The 17378-nt window shown below is 41.8% G+C and overlaps 1 protein-coding gene across 16 annotated transcripts in view; it reads right to left on the reverse strand.

The window, feature by feature from the left end:
• The window catches only part of UNC79 (unc-79 homolog, NALCN channel complex subunit), a 261471-nt gene that overhangs the window by 116274 nt on the left and 127819 nt on the right, over nucleotides 1–17378 (reverse strand). For all 16 annotated transcript variants that reach the window (XM_074393444.1, XM_074393429.1, XM_074393440.1 and 13 more), the window contains 6 exons: nucleotides 13050–13240; nucleotides 12330–12453; nucleotides 9772–9912; nucleotides 6002–6223; nucleotides 3712–3939; nucleotides 1456–1597 (listed from right to left, as the gene is read on the reverse strand). In XM_074393444.1, the coding sequence (XP_074249545.1) occupies nucleotides 1456–1597; nucleotides 3712–3939; nucleotides 6002–6223; nucleotides 9772–9912; nucleotides 12330–12453; nucleotides 13050–13240 (1048 nt within the window). The remainder of the gene's footprint in view (nucleotides 1–1455; nucleotides 1598–3711; nucleotides 3940–6001; nucleotides 6224–9771; nucleotides 9913–12329; nucleotides 12454–13049; nucleotides 13241–17378) is intronic.

Raw genomic sequence — 17378 nt, forward strand, 5'->3', positions numbered from 1 at the left:
TTAGAATTCCAACACATGGCCGGGTGTGGTGGCTCACGCTGTAATCCCAGCACTTTGGGAGGTTGAGATGGGTGGATCAATTGAGTCTAGGAGTTTGAGAACAGCCTGAGCAACACAGCAAAACCCCATCTCTACAAAAAGTTTCCAAAATTAGCCGGGCATAATGGAGCGTGTCTGTGGTCCCAGCTACTGGGAAGGCTGTGGTGGGAGGACTGCTTGAGCCAGGGAGGTCAAGGCTGCAGCAAGCCATGATCTAGCTGCTGCCCTCCAGCCTGGATGAAGGAGCAAGACCCCCATCTCAAAAAAAAAAAAAAAAAAGGACCCAAACATGAAAGAGAGCAAGTCGGAGTGATCTGTGATCTGGCAGAAGCAAGGTAGAGAGCCTGAGTCTTTATATTTTGCTCTCATCTCCCCCCAAGGGGTCACCCCAGTTGAGGATGTTTCAAAGGAAATCACATGGACCGTTTACAGCTCCAAGAAGTGTACATGGAAAACCAGTGAACCAGATCACGTAGGGTGTTCCTTCAAATTGTAAGTTTTATGACATGAAATAGTGTGAACTATGATATTCATACACAATTCACTATTCATATGATCCACAAAAAAGCAGTTAGTTCCGACCAAAGATTTTATATGGTTACCTTCGTCTGAATAAGACACCCCCCAGTTGCAGTGAACCCCAGGAAACAGTCCCCTAACAATATTTACTGCTCAATGAAGGAATGATGTCAAGCCCATGCCTCCTGAAACTGGAGTGGGCTCCCAGGAGCAAGCTGTTCTATCTCTTCTGGATCATGGATGCAGGAAGATTAAAAAGCTGCCCAAATTTGCCCAGATCTCATAAATCCCCAGAGTCCACCATCCAGAGCTAGAAATCTAGCTTTTCCAGAGCCACACGGAGTCACATCCTGAAATTCCTAAATGCCGTCATGTGAGAGGAGCTAGAGTACGATTCCTGAGCCTGTCTGCCAACTTGCTGCCCTCACTGCATCCACCCAAGAGCCTTGAGGCAAATGAGAAAGAGTCCATTCCCCAGTCCCCGCTAAGAGCCACTAAAGTAGCCTTCAAGCTCAACCTGCACAGCCCAACCTCCAGGGCCCCATTGCTTCTAGCCAAAAACGCTCTGCTTTGGCCAAATGCATTGAGTGCATGTCAAGATTGTCAGCACCCAGCCTTGGTCCACAGAGAACACCACACATTGTGAGTAGGGAGGCAATGAGTTTTTACCAACAACTGGAGCCTGCTGCCAGAAAGATGCTCAGGGAACTAGGTTCCATGCGAACTGTAACGGATCTGTTCTCTTTACAGTCTGGTGGGAAACATTCCTCTGCACGAGTTTATGCTAAGGAACCCGTGTCTGATTTTGCCCAATTCGATATTAAACCAAGAACTCAGTAATTTGAACATCAGGCCCCGTGCACACAGTGCACTCCCCGGCAGTCAGAGCCCACCTACCAGCATGTTCCGTGGGCTCGGTGCGATTGCCCGGGTTCTCCCCATGCTTGCTTGCAGGATTCTCCTCCTCCTCCCCTTCAGGGCCTATGATAAACTCTGGTCTGGAAGAAAGGAGGCTATCCTCAAGGCTGTCTGTGGGCTCCTGAAATAAACAGGGCAGGCAGCCAAATGAGCAGCCCTGAAGGGGTGTAAGAAACAGTTTGGCTTAGCTCAGCAAAGCTGGACTGCACACCCTCTGTGTCCCAGGATCCATGCTGCTGCGGCCAGAGGCGAAGGCACCACACCCTAGAAGACTCTGGAGCTTACTGCCAGAACAGTGAAAAGAAATCTCTATCTGCTGTTGCTGAAACATTTTCTTTTACTTCAAATACATAAAGAAGATCAAAAACATCCTTAAATCTTCCCAGGCCTACTTTCTCACCTCTGCATTAGTCTCTGAGATCAGTGCCCACTCACCAAGTCACTCCCACCCATGTACATTTTGTTCAATAATAGTACTTAATTATGGGTTCACAGAGCTATATTAAAATGCAAATGGCCGGGCGTGGTGGCTCACACCTGTAATCCCAGCACTTTGGGAGGCCGAGGTGGGCGAATCACAAGGTCAGGAGTTAAGACTAGCCTGACAACATGGTGAAACCCTGTCTCTACTGAAAATAACAAAACTTAGCAGGGCGTGGTGGTGCATGCCTCTAATTCCAGCTACTCAGGAGGCTGAGGCAGGAGAATCGCTTGAACCCGGGAGGCGGAGGTTGAAGTGAGCTGAGATCACGTCACTGCACTCCAGCCTGGATGACAGAGCAAGACTCCGTCTCAAAAAAAAAAAAAAAAAGATGCAAATACTGGCCAGGTGTGGTGGTTCATGCCTGTAATACCAATGCTTTGGGAGGCTGAGGCAGGAGGGTTGCTTGAGGGCAGGATTTGAGATCGGCCTAGGCAATATAGTGAGATCGCATCTCTAAAAGAATGTTTTAAGTTATCCAGCCTTGGTGGCATGCCTGTGCCCAGTTACTCAGGAGGCTGAGTTGGAAGGATTCCTTAAGACCAGGAGTTCGAGGCTGCAGCTATTCATGATCACACCACTGCACTCCTGGGTGACAGAGCAAGACCCTATCTCTAAATAATAATAATAATAAATAAATTTTTTTAAAAAATTTAAAGACATGGCTGGGTGGAGTGTCTCACACCTGTAATCCCAGCACTTTGGGAAGGCAAGGCAGGCAGATCACAAGATCAGGAGTTTGAGACCAGCCTGACCAATATGGGGAGACCCCATCTCTACGAAAAATACAAAAATTAGCCGGGTGTGGTGGTACACTCCTGTAATTCCAGCTACTTAGGAGGCTAAGGCAAAAGCATAGCTTGAATCCATGAAGGCAGGTTGCAGTCAACTGAAATTGCGCCACTGCACTCCAGCCTGGGTGACAGAGTGAGATTCTGTCTATAAAAAAAAAAAAAAAAAAAAAAAAAATTAAAGACACAAATATTGGTTGTCCCGGGTAGTCAAATTTTTAGGAGCAAGAAAATACTACAACATGTGAGTTACACAGGGGAAGGTAGGGCAACCCAAGTGTCTGTCAATAGTTAGCTGGAGAAACAATTTTAAAATGCATACATTTGGCCAGGTGTGGTGGCTCACGCCTGTATTTCCAGCACTTTGAGAGGCCAAGGCAGGTGGATCACTTGAGCTCAGGAGTTCAAGACCAGCCTGGGCAACGTGGCAAACCCCATCTCCACAAAAATAAAAATTAGCCAGGCATGGTAGTGGGCGCCTATAGTCCCAGCTCCTTGGGAAGCTGAGGTAAGAGAATCACCTGAGCCTGGGAAGCAGAGGTTGCAGTGAGCCATGATCAAGCCACTGCACTCCAGCCTCAGCGACAGAGTGAGACACTGTCTAAAAAATTAAAAAAAAAAAAATTTAATAAATTTTACAGTATTCATTGTCACTTAAACTTTGTAATATAAAAAAGTTCTTTCAAGAATACTAGTAATGCATGAATGCATGAAACCGTATGAATGGAGGTGCTACAATGCTCACTCAAGCCATTTAACAGAATTCTGTAGTGTGGCTTCAGTTTGTATTCCTCTCCAGGAGCCTGAGCTGGCAGAAGCAATGGAAAAACTCTCTTTTAACACAGTCTCACATATAACCCAGCATGGAGTATAAGATGATGGTGGAGGAAGATTCCATTACATCAGCTACTGCAGTCTTTAATGCTATTATACATGGGTCATCTCATTTCTTCAACTGCTTACCACCAACCGGCTTTCTTCTTTGGGAGCTAGTCTCTCCAGGAGTTCACAAGCAAGCTGATAGCAGAGGATACTAGACTGACATAAGTTGCACTCAATTGCTTTTTCGTCCTTCTGGCAGGTGTGGGATCCTCCCCAGGGGGCTTGGAAGACATTGTTTATAATAGAAATAATGTCCTTTGACAAGCTGTGCTCTAAACCCATCGTAATTCCATCATCTTGTAACTCCATCTGAAAGACATAGAAAAAAGGACACACACACACACACACGACAGGAAAAAAGAGAAAAGAAGAAGGAGTTTGGTCCATTTGTCCAATATTCCACTGGCACACTACTTGGGGATAATTTTCACTAACTGACAGCAATATTGAATTATTTAAAGACAATATAGGCTTCAAGACCATGAATATACATTGCTGTCCATGGGTTTTTCTAGAAGGAATGTAAACACAAGACAAGGCAATTGGAATTACTTTAAAAACCATGTAGGACATTTAAAAGGAAGTTGTTGCTGCTTTTAGCTCATCAGTTTGTGAGATCTTACACATTTTTAAAATGCTGCTCCTCACCTAGAGTCCAGGTCTTGGTTTTTAAATACCATGAACCACTAAAAGGAACCAGGGCTCCTTGGAGAAATGGCTGAATTCCAGGGTTGGGGCTAGGAAAATATAAGATGAGCCTGGAACATCATATCACATGAGAAATTAAGGAAGAGTTCACAGAAGGATGTGGACAAGCCAAAAGAACACAGGAGCCAGCTCAAAAAGATTCCCACTGGCCAAATGTGGAATAATACAAGCGTCAAAATACAGAATCATAGTCACAGATTATAACCAAATTACATAAAAATCCATGGATACTGCAGGAATGAGTAGATAAATAAACACATACGTGGGAAAAGAGAAACTATTCCATCGGTAGAATACCAGCTAATACATTTAGAAAGAAATGATGGAATTAGAAAATTATCACTTGACTGCCATAATAGTAATAATTGATTAATCATCCATTGATGCTAAAACTAGTGGATGAAAGTCTGATAATAAACAGGAAATCTCATAAGGTATTTATAAGTTACTTATTAGTGACAAAAGGGAAAATAGTGACTTTATCACAGAAAAGGCTGGCAACTTTTGGTCCCTTGGTTAAGGTGACCAAAGTTATCATTACAGTAATGGGACATCATTGTATCTTATGCCTGCTGACATGATCCATTATAAAGGATGTCAGATCCATTATAAAGGATGTCACATCTGTGGTCTTCCTGCCAAAAAATGGATGGCCCAAATTAATTCATAAGGAAGCATCAGACAAACTCAAATTGAGGAACATTCCACAAAACAACTGGACTATACTCGTCAAAAATGTCAAGCCCCGTAAATATACACACCTACAATCTGCCCACAAAAATTAAAAATAATTTTTTAAAAAGTCAAGGATATGAAAGATAAAGACTGAGGAACCATCCTGGATTAAAGTAGACAAAGGAGACAGTACATATAATTGCAATGAGTGCTCCTAGAGTGTTCCTTAATCAAAACCAGGCTTTTTTCTCTTGCTATAAAGATATTATTATATTAATTTTAAAAATTAATAATTTCTGTAAGTTACATGGTAGTACTACAACACTATTAATTTACTGATTTTGATAACTGTACTGTGGTTATGTAAGAGAATGTCTTTATTGTTTAGAAAATACACTCTGAAATGTGCAGGCATAAAAGGGCATCATGTTTGCAATTTAGTCTCAAAAAATCTATTAAAAAATTAATGCATACACATGCGGAGAAAGAGAGACAGAAGCAGATGTGGTAAATGTTAACACCTGGAGAATTGCGGGGAGGAATATTTGGGAATTCTTTAACATATTCTTGTAACTGTTGTGCAAATCTGAAATTATTTCAAGATAAAAGATTAAAAAGAAATATTCTAATCAAAACCTTTTTAACTTCTCTTTTGAAATTAACTTTAAAAATCAATGTATAAAATATATTAAAATTAGCCCCATCACTATAGGGTTGTTCATCCAATTTATTTAAAAGAATCAATTCTAATGACGCTAAGGTGTTTCTAAAATTCCATCCGTTCTCATGTGTCAACATCCCTGCAGATATTCAATGTAAGTAGTTTTCAGACTCTTTAGGAAATCCCCAAAGGAGTTTGCAAAAGGTCTTGGGTGATGCTGCATCATTTTAGTAAGTGTGGAGATGCCCAGCACAAGGAAAGAATTGCTGTACAACACTTTCCCTCATTCTTCACCTCTGAACTAAAGGAAGCTCATGCTTCAGCTACCTGCTTCAGGAGAAGATCAAACATGAGGATGAAACAATTTAGATTCATTTCATCATCTTCACAATCGAAATCAATAGTCCTTCCTCCTGGGTGTCCAAAATTCTTGAAAGGGCTATGAAACGGACTACGCATAGGACTCCGAAATGGACTCTGGAAAGGACTATGAAATGGACTGAGCATATTGTGCTGAACTCGTCGACCAGGATCCGAGGCAACACTCACCTACAAGAAAGAATGGCAACACATAGAAATGAACTCACAGAAGCTCAAATGGCTGTATAAAATATTTGGGGACTCTACGAAAGGTATTTCCAGCTGTCACACTCATTTCCTTCCTTAGCCAATGGCATTAGTACCTCCAAATACTATGGATCCTCTCAATATATAAAAACAAGAAATAAGCCGGGCGTGGTGGCTCAAGCCTGTAATCCCAGCACTTTGGGAGGCTGAGGCGGGTGGATCACGAGGCCGAGAGATCGAGACCATCCTGGTCAACATGGTGAAACCCCGTCTCTACTAAAAATACAAAAAACTAGCTGGGCGTGGTGGCGTGTGCCTGTAATCCCAGCTACTTAGGAGGCTGAGGCAGGAGAATTGCCTGAGCCCAGGAGGCGGAGGTTGCAGTGAGCCGAGATCGCGCCATTGCACTCCAGCCTGGGTAACAAGAGCGAAACTCCGTCTCAAAAAAAAAAAAAAAAAAAAAAAAAAAAAAAAAAAACAAGAAATAAAACCACCCAAACTTCCTAGTTGTCAGGAAGTAACATCAATACCGTGAAGAATGAAGGCATATGTTTTTCATCCCGTCAAAAATGTCCAGTTAGACCAGATTGTTTGAATCTACTGAAAACTGTACCCTGAAAAACGAGAATTTACAAAAGCAAAATATTGCAAGATACCTTTTAGAATCAGAAACACAGAATCTCAGATTGGCATAATTAGTTAAAAAGTGGTCTCTGGGGATTACAATTATTAAACTATTATGGGACAGCAATATAAGACAAACCTTTTGTACTGGTTATTCTCCATTTGTCCACCCGAGCTCCACTCAGACCCTTACTACCCTCCTTGGCCCTACTCTATGCCCAAGGAGTCGTGGCCTGAGTCTCCTCCAGCTGCTTTGCTGCCTGGCTTCCAGTTGAGTTCAGTCAGTGGTTTTTATTTCTTGGATTTTTTTTTGTCATTGTTTTGTTTTGGGACAGAGTCCTGCTCTGTTGCCCAGGCTGGAGTGCAGTAGCATGATCATGGCTCACTGCAGGCTCAACCTCCCAGGCTCAAGTGATCCTCCCACTTCAGCCTCCCAAGTAGCTGGGACTACAGGCATGCATCACCAGGCCCAGCTAATTTTTTGAAAACTTTTTCGTAGAGGCAAGGTCTCACAATGTGGGCCAGGCTGGTCTCTATCTAACTCCTGGACTCAAGTGATCCTCCCAGTTCAGTCTCACAAAGTGCTAGGATTACATAAGCCACCAAGCCTGGCTGGGTTCAGCCAATGGGAGGCACCAGCAGAAGGCCTGAAAGCTGGAGAAAACAGAGGCAGGAGGATTTCTCCCCACTCCCTGCCCACTCGGGTGCCACATCTCTGGGAGCATCCCCATCACTCTATAACTTCTAACCAGCCCTTTCTTACAGTGCCAGCTCCCATTTGGTACCCCAAGAACTCTTTCCCTTGTTCCTTCAGCCCTGGGTGAATAAGGACTTTCTACTGGACTGTTCCCAGACTCTGGGTACCTTGGCTACCCATATTGCTCCTTTAGCTCCTTTAAGCTTTCCCATAACTCTGTAGGCAGAATCTCCATTAAAGTCTGCCATTTAAAATATCTGGGATAAATTCTGAATCAGGACCCTGACTAACACATCTGTACATCACTCTCAAATCATATTTTTCTCTCTTTTTTTTTCAATTTTTATTTTAGAATGGGGGGACACATATGCAGGTTTGTTACAAAGTTATATTGCATGATGCTGAGGTTTGGGATATGATTGAACCTAAAACTCAGGATATTTTTTCTGGCTTAAAAATCTTTGTGGCAAAAAAAAAATCTTTGTGGTAACCACAAAGCTCTTCAAACACCATTTTTTTTTTTTTGAGACGGAGTTTCACTCGTTACCCAGGCTGGAGTGCAATGGCGTGATCATGGCTCACCGCAACCTCCGCCTCCTGGGTTCAGGCAATTCTCCTGCCTCAGCCTCCTGAGTAGCTGGGATTACAGGCACGCGCCACCATGCCCAGCTGACTTTTTGTATTTTTAGTAGAGACGGGGTTTCACCATGTTGACCAGGATGGTCTCCATCTCTTGACCTCGTGATTCACCCACCTCGGCCTCCCAAAGTGCTGGGATTACAGGCGTGAGCCACCGTGCCCGGCCTTCAAACACCATTTTTAAGGTAAAGAGGAAGATTACCCCATTAAGAATCAGAATACCCAGGTATTCAGTGTCATCTGTAGGAAAGCATTTTACTTCACTGAACATCAGGTTAGGTGGTTGCAAAATGAGGATGATGAGTTCTGCCCTGGCTGCCTCACACAATTCTGTGATATTGTTTGTTGTGAACACATTGCACAGAATAAAGGCTACACAAAGGAGTGTCATCTTGCAGGTTACAGAAAAAAGAAATAGAGTATAAATGGATGGCAGCTGGCTCCTATCAGGCAGATGACAAAATAAGTAATGACATTATTTAAAAACACTGAATACAAGCCGGGCGCGGTGGCTCAAGCCTGTAATCCCAGCACTTTGGGAGGCTGAGGCGGGTGGATCACGAGGTCGAGAGATCGAGACCATCCTGGTCAACATGGTGAAACCTCGTCTCTACTAAAGATACAAAAAATTAGCTGGTCATGGTGGCACGAGCCTGTAATCCCAGCTACTCAGGAGGCTGAGGCAGGAGAATTGCCTGAGCCCAGGAGGCGGAGGTTGCGGTGAGCCGAGATCGCGCCATTGCACTCCAGCCTGGGTAACAAGAGCGAAACTCCGTCTCAAAAAAAAAAAAAAAAAAAAAAAAAAACACTGAATACAAACCCATAATCATGTTCCATTTTCTAATTCCTAGATACCAGGTAGAATGGCTGGAGGCCTGTGGCACACAGTGGGGGAAATTTTATAGAGAGGCTTGACAAGGAAAGCGTGGAGAACATTTTCTGCCAACCATCCAATAAGACTCAACCATTCCACAGCTGTTCATGGCCTGAGAACAGCAGCACATCAGCAGACTCTACCAGGCCTCCACAGAAAAATTATCAAAACTGTCCAGCAGTTTGTATACACTTTAGACCAGACTCTATTGACTTTTCTCATCTACAATGATGCAAAGGGGTCAATAAAATGGGCCCAGTGGGTTCACAGTGACAGCATCCCTCACAGTCACCACTAGTTGATCATATCTTCCCAAAACACAAGGAAAAAAAATCAAACTCCTCCCAAACTCCTCACTCTGAAAGTGAAGCACTTATCTGCCCAGGAGCTGGTAAAAAAAATCTTATTCACCAGGAGACTCACAAAAATGGAATGTTACCCAAAACCACTTTCTTTCATCAAGGGCGAAAGCTAAAATTCAAAGAAATTAAAAAGAAAATGAAAACTCAATAACTTACTGATTACACACTATACCAAACAAATGTGACTATTTAATGCAATTAAAAAATTAACACAATGAGATGGGCTGAAAACACATTTTTGGTTTCTTATGACAGTACTTTCAGGCCTAAGATAATTGACAAGGGTTTTCCAGATTTTTAGAAGTAAGACAAGAACAAATGTGGCAATAATTACCCTTCGAGATGCAAGGTTCCCTGCCAGTTCATTGACTCTTGATTTTCTTTGATTTGCCAGTTCTTTGACTGAATTAACTCCATCAGAAAACATACTTATTAGTAGTTGAAGAGGAACCATGATATCTAACTCTGATAATACCTAGGGAAAAAAAGGCATATATCCCCCCAAAAACACACGTAAATTTTAAAACTCAAAAAAGCTACATTTAATCTTCTTTTTCCAAAGCAGATTATTGAACACGAGGACATTTAGCCTTACGTGTATTCTATCAACACGGTCATCCTCCAATTTTCATAGTAAGAAAATCAAAGTTATCACTGAACTTTCCCCTTTTCCCACCCCCAAGATCCCATAGGTTGCCATGTTCTTTCTATTAAAACTTCTCAGTTTCTCTTGATGCTGTTCCCCACTTTCCATACCCACGGCTAGTGCCTTAGATCCCCACCTTTCTCCTGGACTAGCTCTGTTTCTCCAGTCCACCCCCACTCTGATTTGAATGACTCATCCAACCTTGCTGTCTGGTACAACTTGGTGTCAATCTGGGCCCAAATCAAGTCACCTTATCTGTCATTAATTTGCTGGAGAAAATGTCTTCTTCCTTCAGACAGAATTAACCCAACCCACTTCTCTGCTTTCTTAACCTTTATACATACCTTTATTACAGCAATTGTTACCCTTTGTTCTGTTTAATGATCTAAATCTTATCCCTCCCACTGTGAACTGCTTAAAGAAAGGAAGTACGCAGAAAGGACTATTTCCCATCCCATTTTTATTCCAGTGCCTGGCACACTGGAGCTCTCCTTTCCACTGGAGCACATGTTTCCACAATTAATTATAAATGAGTCAACTCCAAACACTATAGTGTCCACTCTATCCTCCAAATAGACCAAGGCTGGAAAACCTTCGACTGCAGCACTCTGTCTTATAATAACCAAGGCTGAATGAAAGCCCAGTCCATAAAACATAAATGTAGCTGTAATAGGGGGGCCAAAGCTGTATGTATGTTAATTCCCAAAAAGCACAGTGTAAGGGCTGTGCAACTGGGTAACCGAGGCAACATCCAGCCATCTGTGGGAAGACTGGCTTTCTTAAAAGGAGAATTACCTTATTGAAATCCATTTGGGAATAAACAGTTAAAATTCTAAATCCCAAAGTTGACTTTTTTTTTTTTTTTTTTTTTGAGACAGGGTCTCACTTTGTTGCCCAGGCTAGAGTACAGTGGATTGATCATAGCTCACTGCAGCCTCGACCTCCTAGGCTCAAGAGATTCTCCTGGCTTGTCCTCCCAAGTAGCCGGGACTACAGGTATGTGCCACCGCATCCTGCTAATTTTTGTATTTCTTGTGAAGATGCGCTTTGTCCATGTTAGCCAGCTGGTCTTGAACTCCTGATCTCAAGTGATCCGCCCACCTCAGCCTCCCAAAGTGCTAGGATTACAGGTGTGAGCTGCCTCATTGGCCCAAATGTTGACTTTTTAAAAAACGGTCCCTTTACTCTTTGTCAAATGTGAATATTGCTCTTTAGTGTCAAACCCAGAAAGGCATCTTTACAACTTGACGGGCTTCCAGGATCCTGTCCTTGCATAACACAGAAATGTATCTGTACCTGTAGTTAATCTAAACCAGGCATCCCCAAACTACGGCCCCCTGAGGCCATTTATCCGGCCAGGAAGTGGCACCTCTTTCACTGGTGGTCAGTGAGAGGAGCACAGTATGTGGCGGCCCTCAAATGGTCTGAGGGACAGTGAACGGGCCCCCTGTGCAAAAAGTTTGGGGACGCCTGGTCTAAACATCGATTCTGTTCTCATTTTCTCAAACTGTCCAAACTTTATATCAGGTATTCCAATTAATAAACTTTTATTGAACATCTACTAAATACAAAGCATGTGCCATATTCTAGGAGGAGAGAATGAAGAGGGTTGTAAATACAGAAATGAGTAAGACCTGGCCCCTGAACTCAGGAGCTTGTAATCAGGTGGAGAGACAGACAAAAACTGTGAGACAGAAATAGAACCAAATTCACACAGAGAACCTGTGTAACCAGTGGGAGAAGAAATTCTGATGGGAAGATGAGGGTTTGAAAGTAGCAGAAAACTTCACACAGGAGATAATTTTTGAGATGGACTTTAAAAGGTAAGTTAGAGTTCACAAATACAGCCAGGAGAGAAAGTCATCCCAGGCTGAGGGAACAGCATGAACTACTCCCTAAATCCTTCCTCATCTTTCCAAGTAAAGGACCTGTTTAATATCAAAGATTTATCAGAATCTCACAAGACAGCTATTATACTTTTAATAACCATTGATGGAAAAGTACAAAAGGACCTAAAGCTACTATGAATTCAGTAATATTATTGCACAATTTATATCTCATAAACCACAACTAGAGTGACATATTTGACATTTACTCATTTATCTATGCATAGGAGATATTCTTTCTTGGCAAACATAGGGACTTACAGACTCTTTGCTATAACTCCCACCCCCTCGACCCAGGAACCTGAATCTTAGAAACTAAGAACTATTGCCTAAAAATGATCAAAAGTATTATTCACTTACATGCAGCCATAGTAAAGCTTGCTCCTGCACAGAGGAGGGGTATCCTGTAAACCGACAACTAATAAAGCCAAACATCTCCTCCATTGAGAAAGGCAGAGGACAGAGTTCAATGTCAAACATTTTGCTGGAAAGCAGAGCAACAAAAGTAAATGACCAATGGGCACAGACTGGGTTCTACTGATGCCATCAATGTTTTTCTAACTATACCCTATTTGGAGAGCCAAGCCTTTAGTTTGTGTTCTGAACTGTTACCGCCATGTTTCACTTTACTGTAAGAGAAGTTTACATCATTGGAATAGAGATCTTATAAATAATTCATATGATTGTTAACAACCATTACTGTTCTTCCTCATAGTAGGTTTAACAGAAAGAATTGCATTACTAAGGCATTTGTGTTGCTCCACAGCATCTAAAACATGTTCCCTTTGTACTGTCCCACCACATTCCACCAATTATAATTATATTTGAAAATAAGCAAACAATCTGTTTTTGTCTATTTACTATTCCACAAGAACAAAATCTTTTCTGGAAAATGCCAAATCATCTTAGCTCAACGTATGGCAGCTATTTCATGTTGGGGCTTCAAGTTTCTCCACAGGGTTGTTAAAAAGTAAATGAGATTATATAAAACGCTTAGCAGGGTGACAGGCACACAGTACCTGCTCAACAAACATTAGATATGATTATAATTACAGTGACTTCATTAAACTACTTACCCACCTTAATACTTCCCTGAATTCTTTTAACTGATTATCTGGGACTTCTGTTCTGATGGCTTCCAGCCATTCCGGCATAATGCACTCCCAGACAGATTGATTGATCACATTGTAGGGGATCAGGCAGAGGATTCGGTTGAGACCTTCCTTCAGCTGAGTCACTGTGCTACAGGACTTATCCCAGTATCCACCAACCTGAAGGGGTTTCCATAGCCACAGGGAGAAAGAGAAACACACTGGTTACAATTATACTCAAGGACTTCCTAAGGCAGTGGGCACAGAGAAACGCCACAATCTATCACGTCTGAGTCCTAGGCCAAGAATCTTCAATGTGAGACTGATTTGTAAGATAGCAAACCACCAGGATCCATCAGTTACAGAAAGGAAAACAGTAACAAATAGTTTGAAATATTGATTACAGATTGAATTTTCAATGATTCTACTATAGACTTCACAAATCACTCATGAGTTAAAATTCCAAAGATTTATTCCCAACAAGATGAGCTTACTATTAGAGCACTATTACTCCTAAAGTCTGATCAATCCATTACAACATGCACGTTATACCTATGCTTCAGAGGAACAGAGTTTTCTACTAATGCATGCCTTGTATTGCAGAGTTGTCATTACAGGAAATATGCTACTACACAATGCTCTTTTTTACCATATGCTGCATACTCTGCCACAATTTTTTTCCTAAGAATGTTCTAAAGGTAGTTGAATCTGTGAATAAAAAGGACTGGCTTTTTAAACTAATTAAAATAGTATATTAATTTTTAAGAGCAGGAAAAGGTTAAAATCATCAATTTACAAACTTAGGTTGTTTATAATCCTGATGTTAGATAGACATCATATATTCTAATTATAAATCTCAAGATAACAAAGGTTAAACTGGTCCTGAGTCTTTACCAAATAACACAAGATTTGTGAGAAACCACCTTAATTTAAATAAATCAAATTGTAAATGTTTACTACATCTAGAATTCTAGATTATTCAAAAAAATCAATCAATTCTATTTTAAAGCTCTATCTATATGGTGCCATATTGACCAAAATCCTAGATGTTTTCAAGAAGTAACTATATTTCTGAGATTTCTGTTGTGTTGTTGTTAGTTACAGGTACAGACAGAAAAGAGCCAGCACTAATAACATTGAGATCCTGAAATATATCATTACTGCAGTTTTATGGTCAAGCCGTATAAAGGCTTATTGGTTTTGAATCATATCTTAAAACAAGTAAGATAGGAACCCTAAATTGTCAATGGCCAGATGATAGATCCTTTGAGTTCGAAAAGCTTTAATATGTAAAAGGATTTTTACATATTAAAATGTAATTTAATATGTAAAAGGATTTTTACATATTAAAATGTAATTTAATATGTAAAAGAATTTTTAGGAGCACTCACCCTAAACAAATGTCCTAATTACCCATATGTGAAGATGAAATTGAAAGAAGGACACAAAAAGTATCACAGGTAGCCTAAAAAAGCTCCCTTAATAAAATTAAAGAACAGAACTCAGATTTAGAACAAAACCTTAAATCTACACCCACCATAAACTCCCCTTCTCCACCTCCTTCCTGCAAAGGGCCCAGTGGGAGGTTGATATTCACAGTGTAATGGGAGGTATTATGGAAGACTTCCCTCTAAAGGTCAAGGGGCTAAAGTGGAATGATGCACTCAGAGGGCAGGAATTCAGCCTAAAGCCTCTGTTAAAAGATTCATAGGTACACAGCTCTAAATTCAGAAGCCCTGGAACACAGGAATCTTTCGGTTTCCACATCAGTTGGAAATCTTCTCTGTGATATAAAGGGGTAATTTCAAAATAGTGCAGTTGGATAGGCAGTCCAATCCCTTAATGTTATAGTTGAGGCTGCCACCCAATTCTTTGAAGAATTAAAATAACTGTTCTAGGCTGAGGCAAAAGGATCACCTGAGGCCAGGGGTTCAAGACCAGCCTGAGTAGTATAGTGAGACCCTGTCTCTACACAAAATTGTTTTTAATTAGCTGGGCATAGTGGTATGTGCCTAGGTAGGAGGATCTGCTGAGCCCAGAAGTTTGAGACTGCAGTGAGCTATGGTTGTGCTACTGTACTATAGCCTAGGCCACAGAGTCAGACCCCATATCTAATAAATAAATAAATAAATAAATATTTTTAAAAAATAAATAAATGTCCTGGCTTTACTAAGTGAGTCTTTTTTTTTTTTTTTTTAATAGGAGCCACTTTATTTTTTTTAGACAATCTTACTCTGTAGCCCAGGTTGGGGTACAGTGGTATGATCTCAGCTCACTGCAATCTCCACCTCTCGGGTCCCGGTTCAAGTGATTCTCCTGCCTCAGCCTCCTGAGTAGCTGGGATTACAGGCACATGCCACCATGCCTAGCTAATTTTTGTATTTTTAGTAGAGACAGGGTTTCACCATGTAGGCCAGGCTGGTATCAAACTCCTGACCTCATGATCCACCTGCCTCAGCCTCTCAAAGTGCTAAGATTACAGATGTGAGCCACTGTGCCCTACTAAGTGAGTCTTAGTGAAACAGAAATGTGGCTTTAGTAATAACCTAAAGCCCCACCTGTTGTATGTAAATTTTTGGTGCCGCTAAAGAAGCGTTGTTGTAGCAAAACTCTGGCTTAGAAGACAAAGAGACAATGGAGACAGAAGAGAACTTTATTTTGGGCACCCGGGATGGTAGGAGGCTCACGCCTAAAATGGCTGCCAACCCCAACAAAGAAGGCAGTTTAGCTTATACGCTGTTTGAAGCAGGAAATCAAGGCAGGAAGCAGACTTCAGACAAAGACAGTTAGTCAAGTTTTACAATCTTGGGCTTCGTGGTCATTTAACTCTGTAATCTTGCAGCTGAGATGGGGGTTGAAAGGTGGGGGGAGGTCATTCAGGGAGATCAGAAGAACAGGAAATGCAGGAATGTGCAGGCTGCAGACCTAAAGATGTGCTCTGGTGCTCTTATCTACATAGAGAGAGGGTGGTGCCTGGTCTGTTAGCCTTTTCCTTTCTGAATTTATCCAGCTTACAACCTAGCCTGAATGCAAGATAAGCTTGCAGCTTCACTAGGGAGAGGTTACTTAAGTTCCTTAACCTTTGTACAACTCCTAAAGGGCCTTTACTTTCAGTTAACTACTACTTGTGTTATGCTTATTATTTAAACTATATTCTGTTCTATTTTATTTCATTTTATTTTCCTTCCACGGAAGTAACACTCAAATATAAATTTTCTCAGCTAGGCAGTTTACTTCTGTAGAAGGGTGTATCTCACAAATGGAGCAATGGCAAGCACACACCTGAACAAGGGAAGAAAAGGTGTTCTTATCACTGACACAGGTATTCCCTACTGCTGTGTCATTCCCCTATTGGCTAGGATTGGACTGCACAGTCTAAGCTAATTTCAATTAGCTATTTTAAAGGCAGCAGGAATATGAGCCAGAGTTGTGGGGTGATCAGTTTGGTGGGATGGTTACAGAACAAGTAACTAAAGGTGACTCAGGTCAAAACAGATGATCAGGGTGAGTCAGGATGGAGCAAATGACCAGGGGAACAGATGTGAACTACTGATTAGAACTGGTGGAAAAGTTGTTTACTGAAACTACAAAGAAGTTAAACTATAAAAAGGAGGACAAAGAACTGAACATACTCACATACTGATTCTTTGAAGAGAAATTTAGAACTCATTGCACCCAACATACCCATCCTTCTTACCAATCCCAAAACCTTCCCTCTGAAAGATGCTTGCAGGACGCTGGAAAAGGGACTGTCCTGCCCTTAAGAAGGAAATCTTAAATAATAATTGCCCCCAGCCTCAGCCTGGACATGTAAACACTGCAGACTTTTCAGATAAATAATCCTCCATCGCCCCATTCTCCCTTAAGCACTGACATGTTAAAGCTCAATGCTGCTGGGAGAATTTCCTGTTTATCCCAGACCAAAACCTGGCAGTAGGCAAGTATGTCCCTGGAAATCCTTTTAGAGCAGTTACTTTAAAAATCTGCATTGTTAGGGCTGGGCGCGGTGGCTCAAGCCTGTAATCCCAGCACTTTGGGAGGCCGAGGTGGGTGAATCACGAGGTCAAGAGATGGAGACCATCCTGGTCAACATGGTGAAACCCCGTCTCTACTAAAAATACAAAAAATTAGCTGCGCATGGTGGCACGTGCCTGTAATCCCAGCTACTCAAGAGGCTGAGGCAGGAGAATGGCCTGAACCCAGGAGGCGGAGGTTGCAGTGAGCCGAGATTGTGCCATTGCACTCCAGCCTGGGTAACAAGAGCGAAACTCCATCTCAAAAAAAAAAAAAATCTGCATTGTTCCTCTCCCTCTTTGAG

Source organism: Saimiri boliviensis, chromosome 2 (genome assembly GCF_048565385.1).
Source record: "Saimiri boliviensis isolate mSaiBol1 chromosome 2, mSaiBol1.pri, whole genome shotgun sequence".
NCBI classification, from domain to species: domain Eukaryota; kingdom Metazoa; phylum Chordata; class Mammalia; order Primates; family Cebidae; genus Saimiri; species Saimiri boliviensis.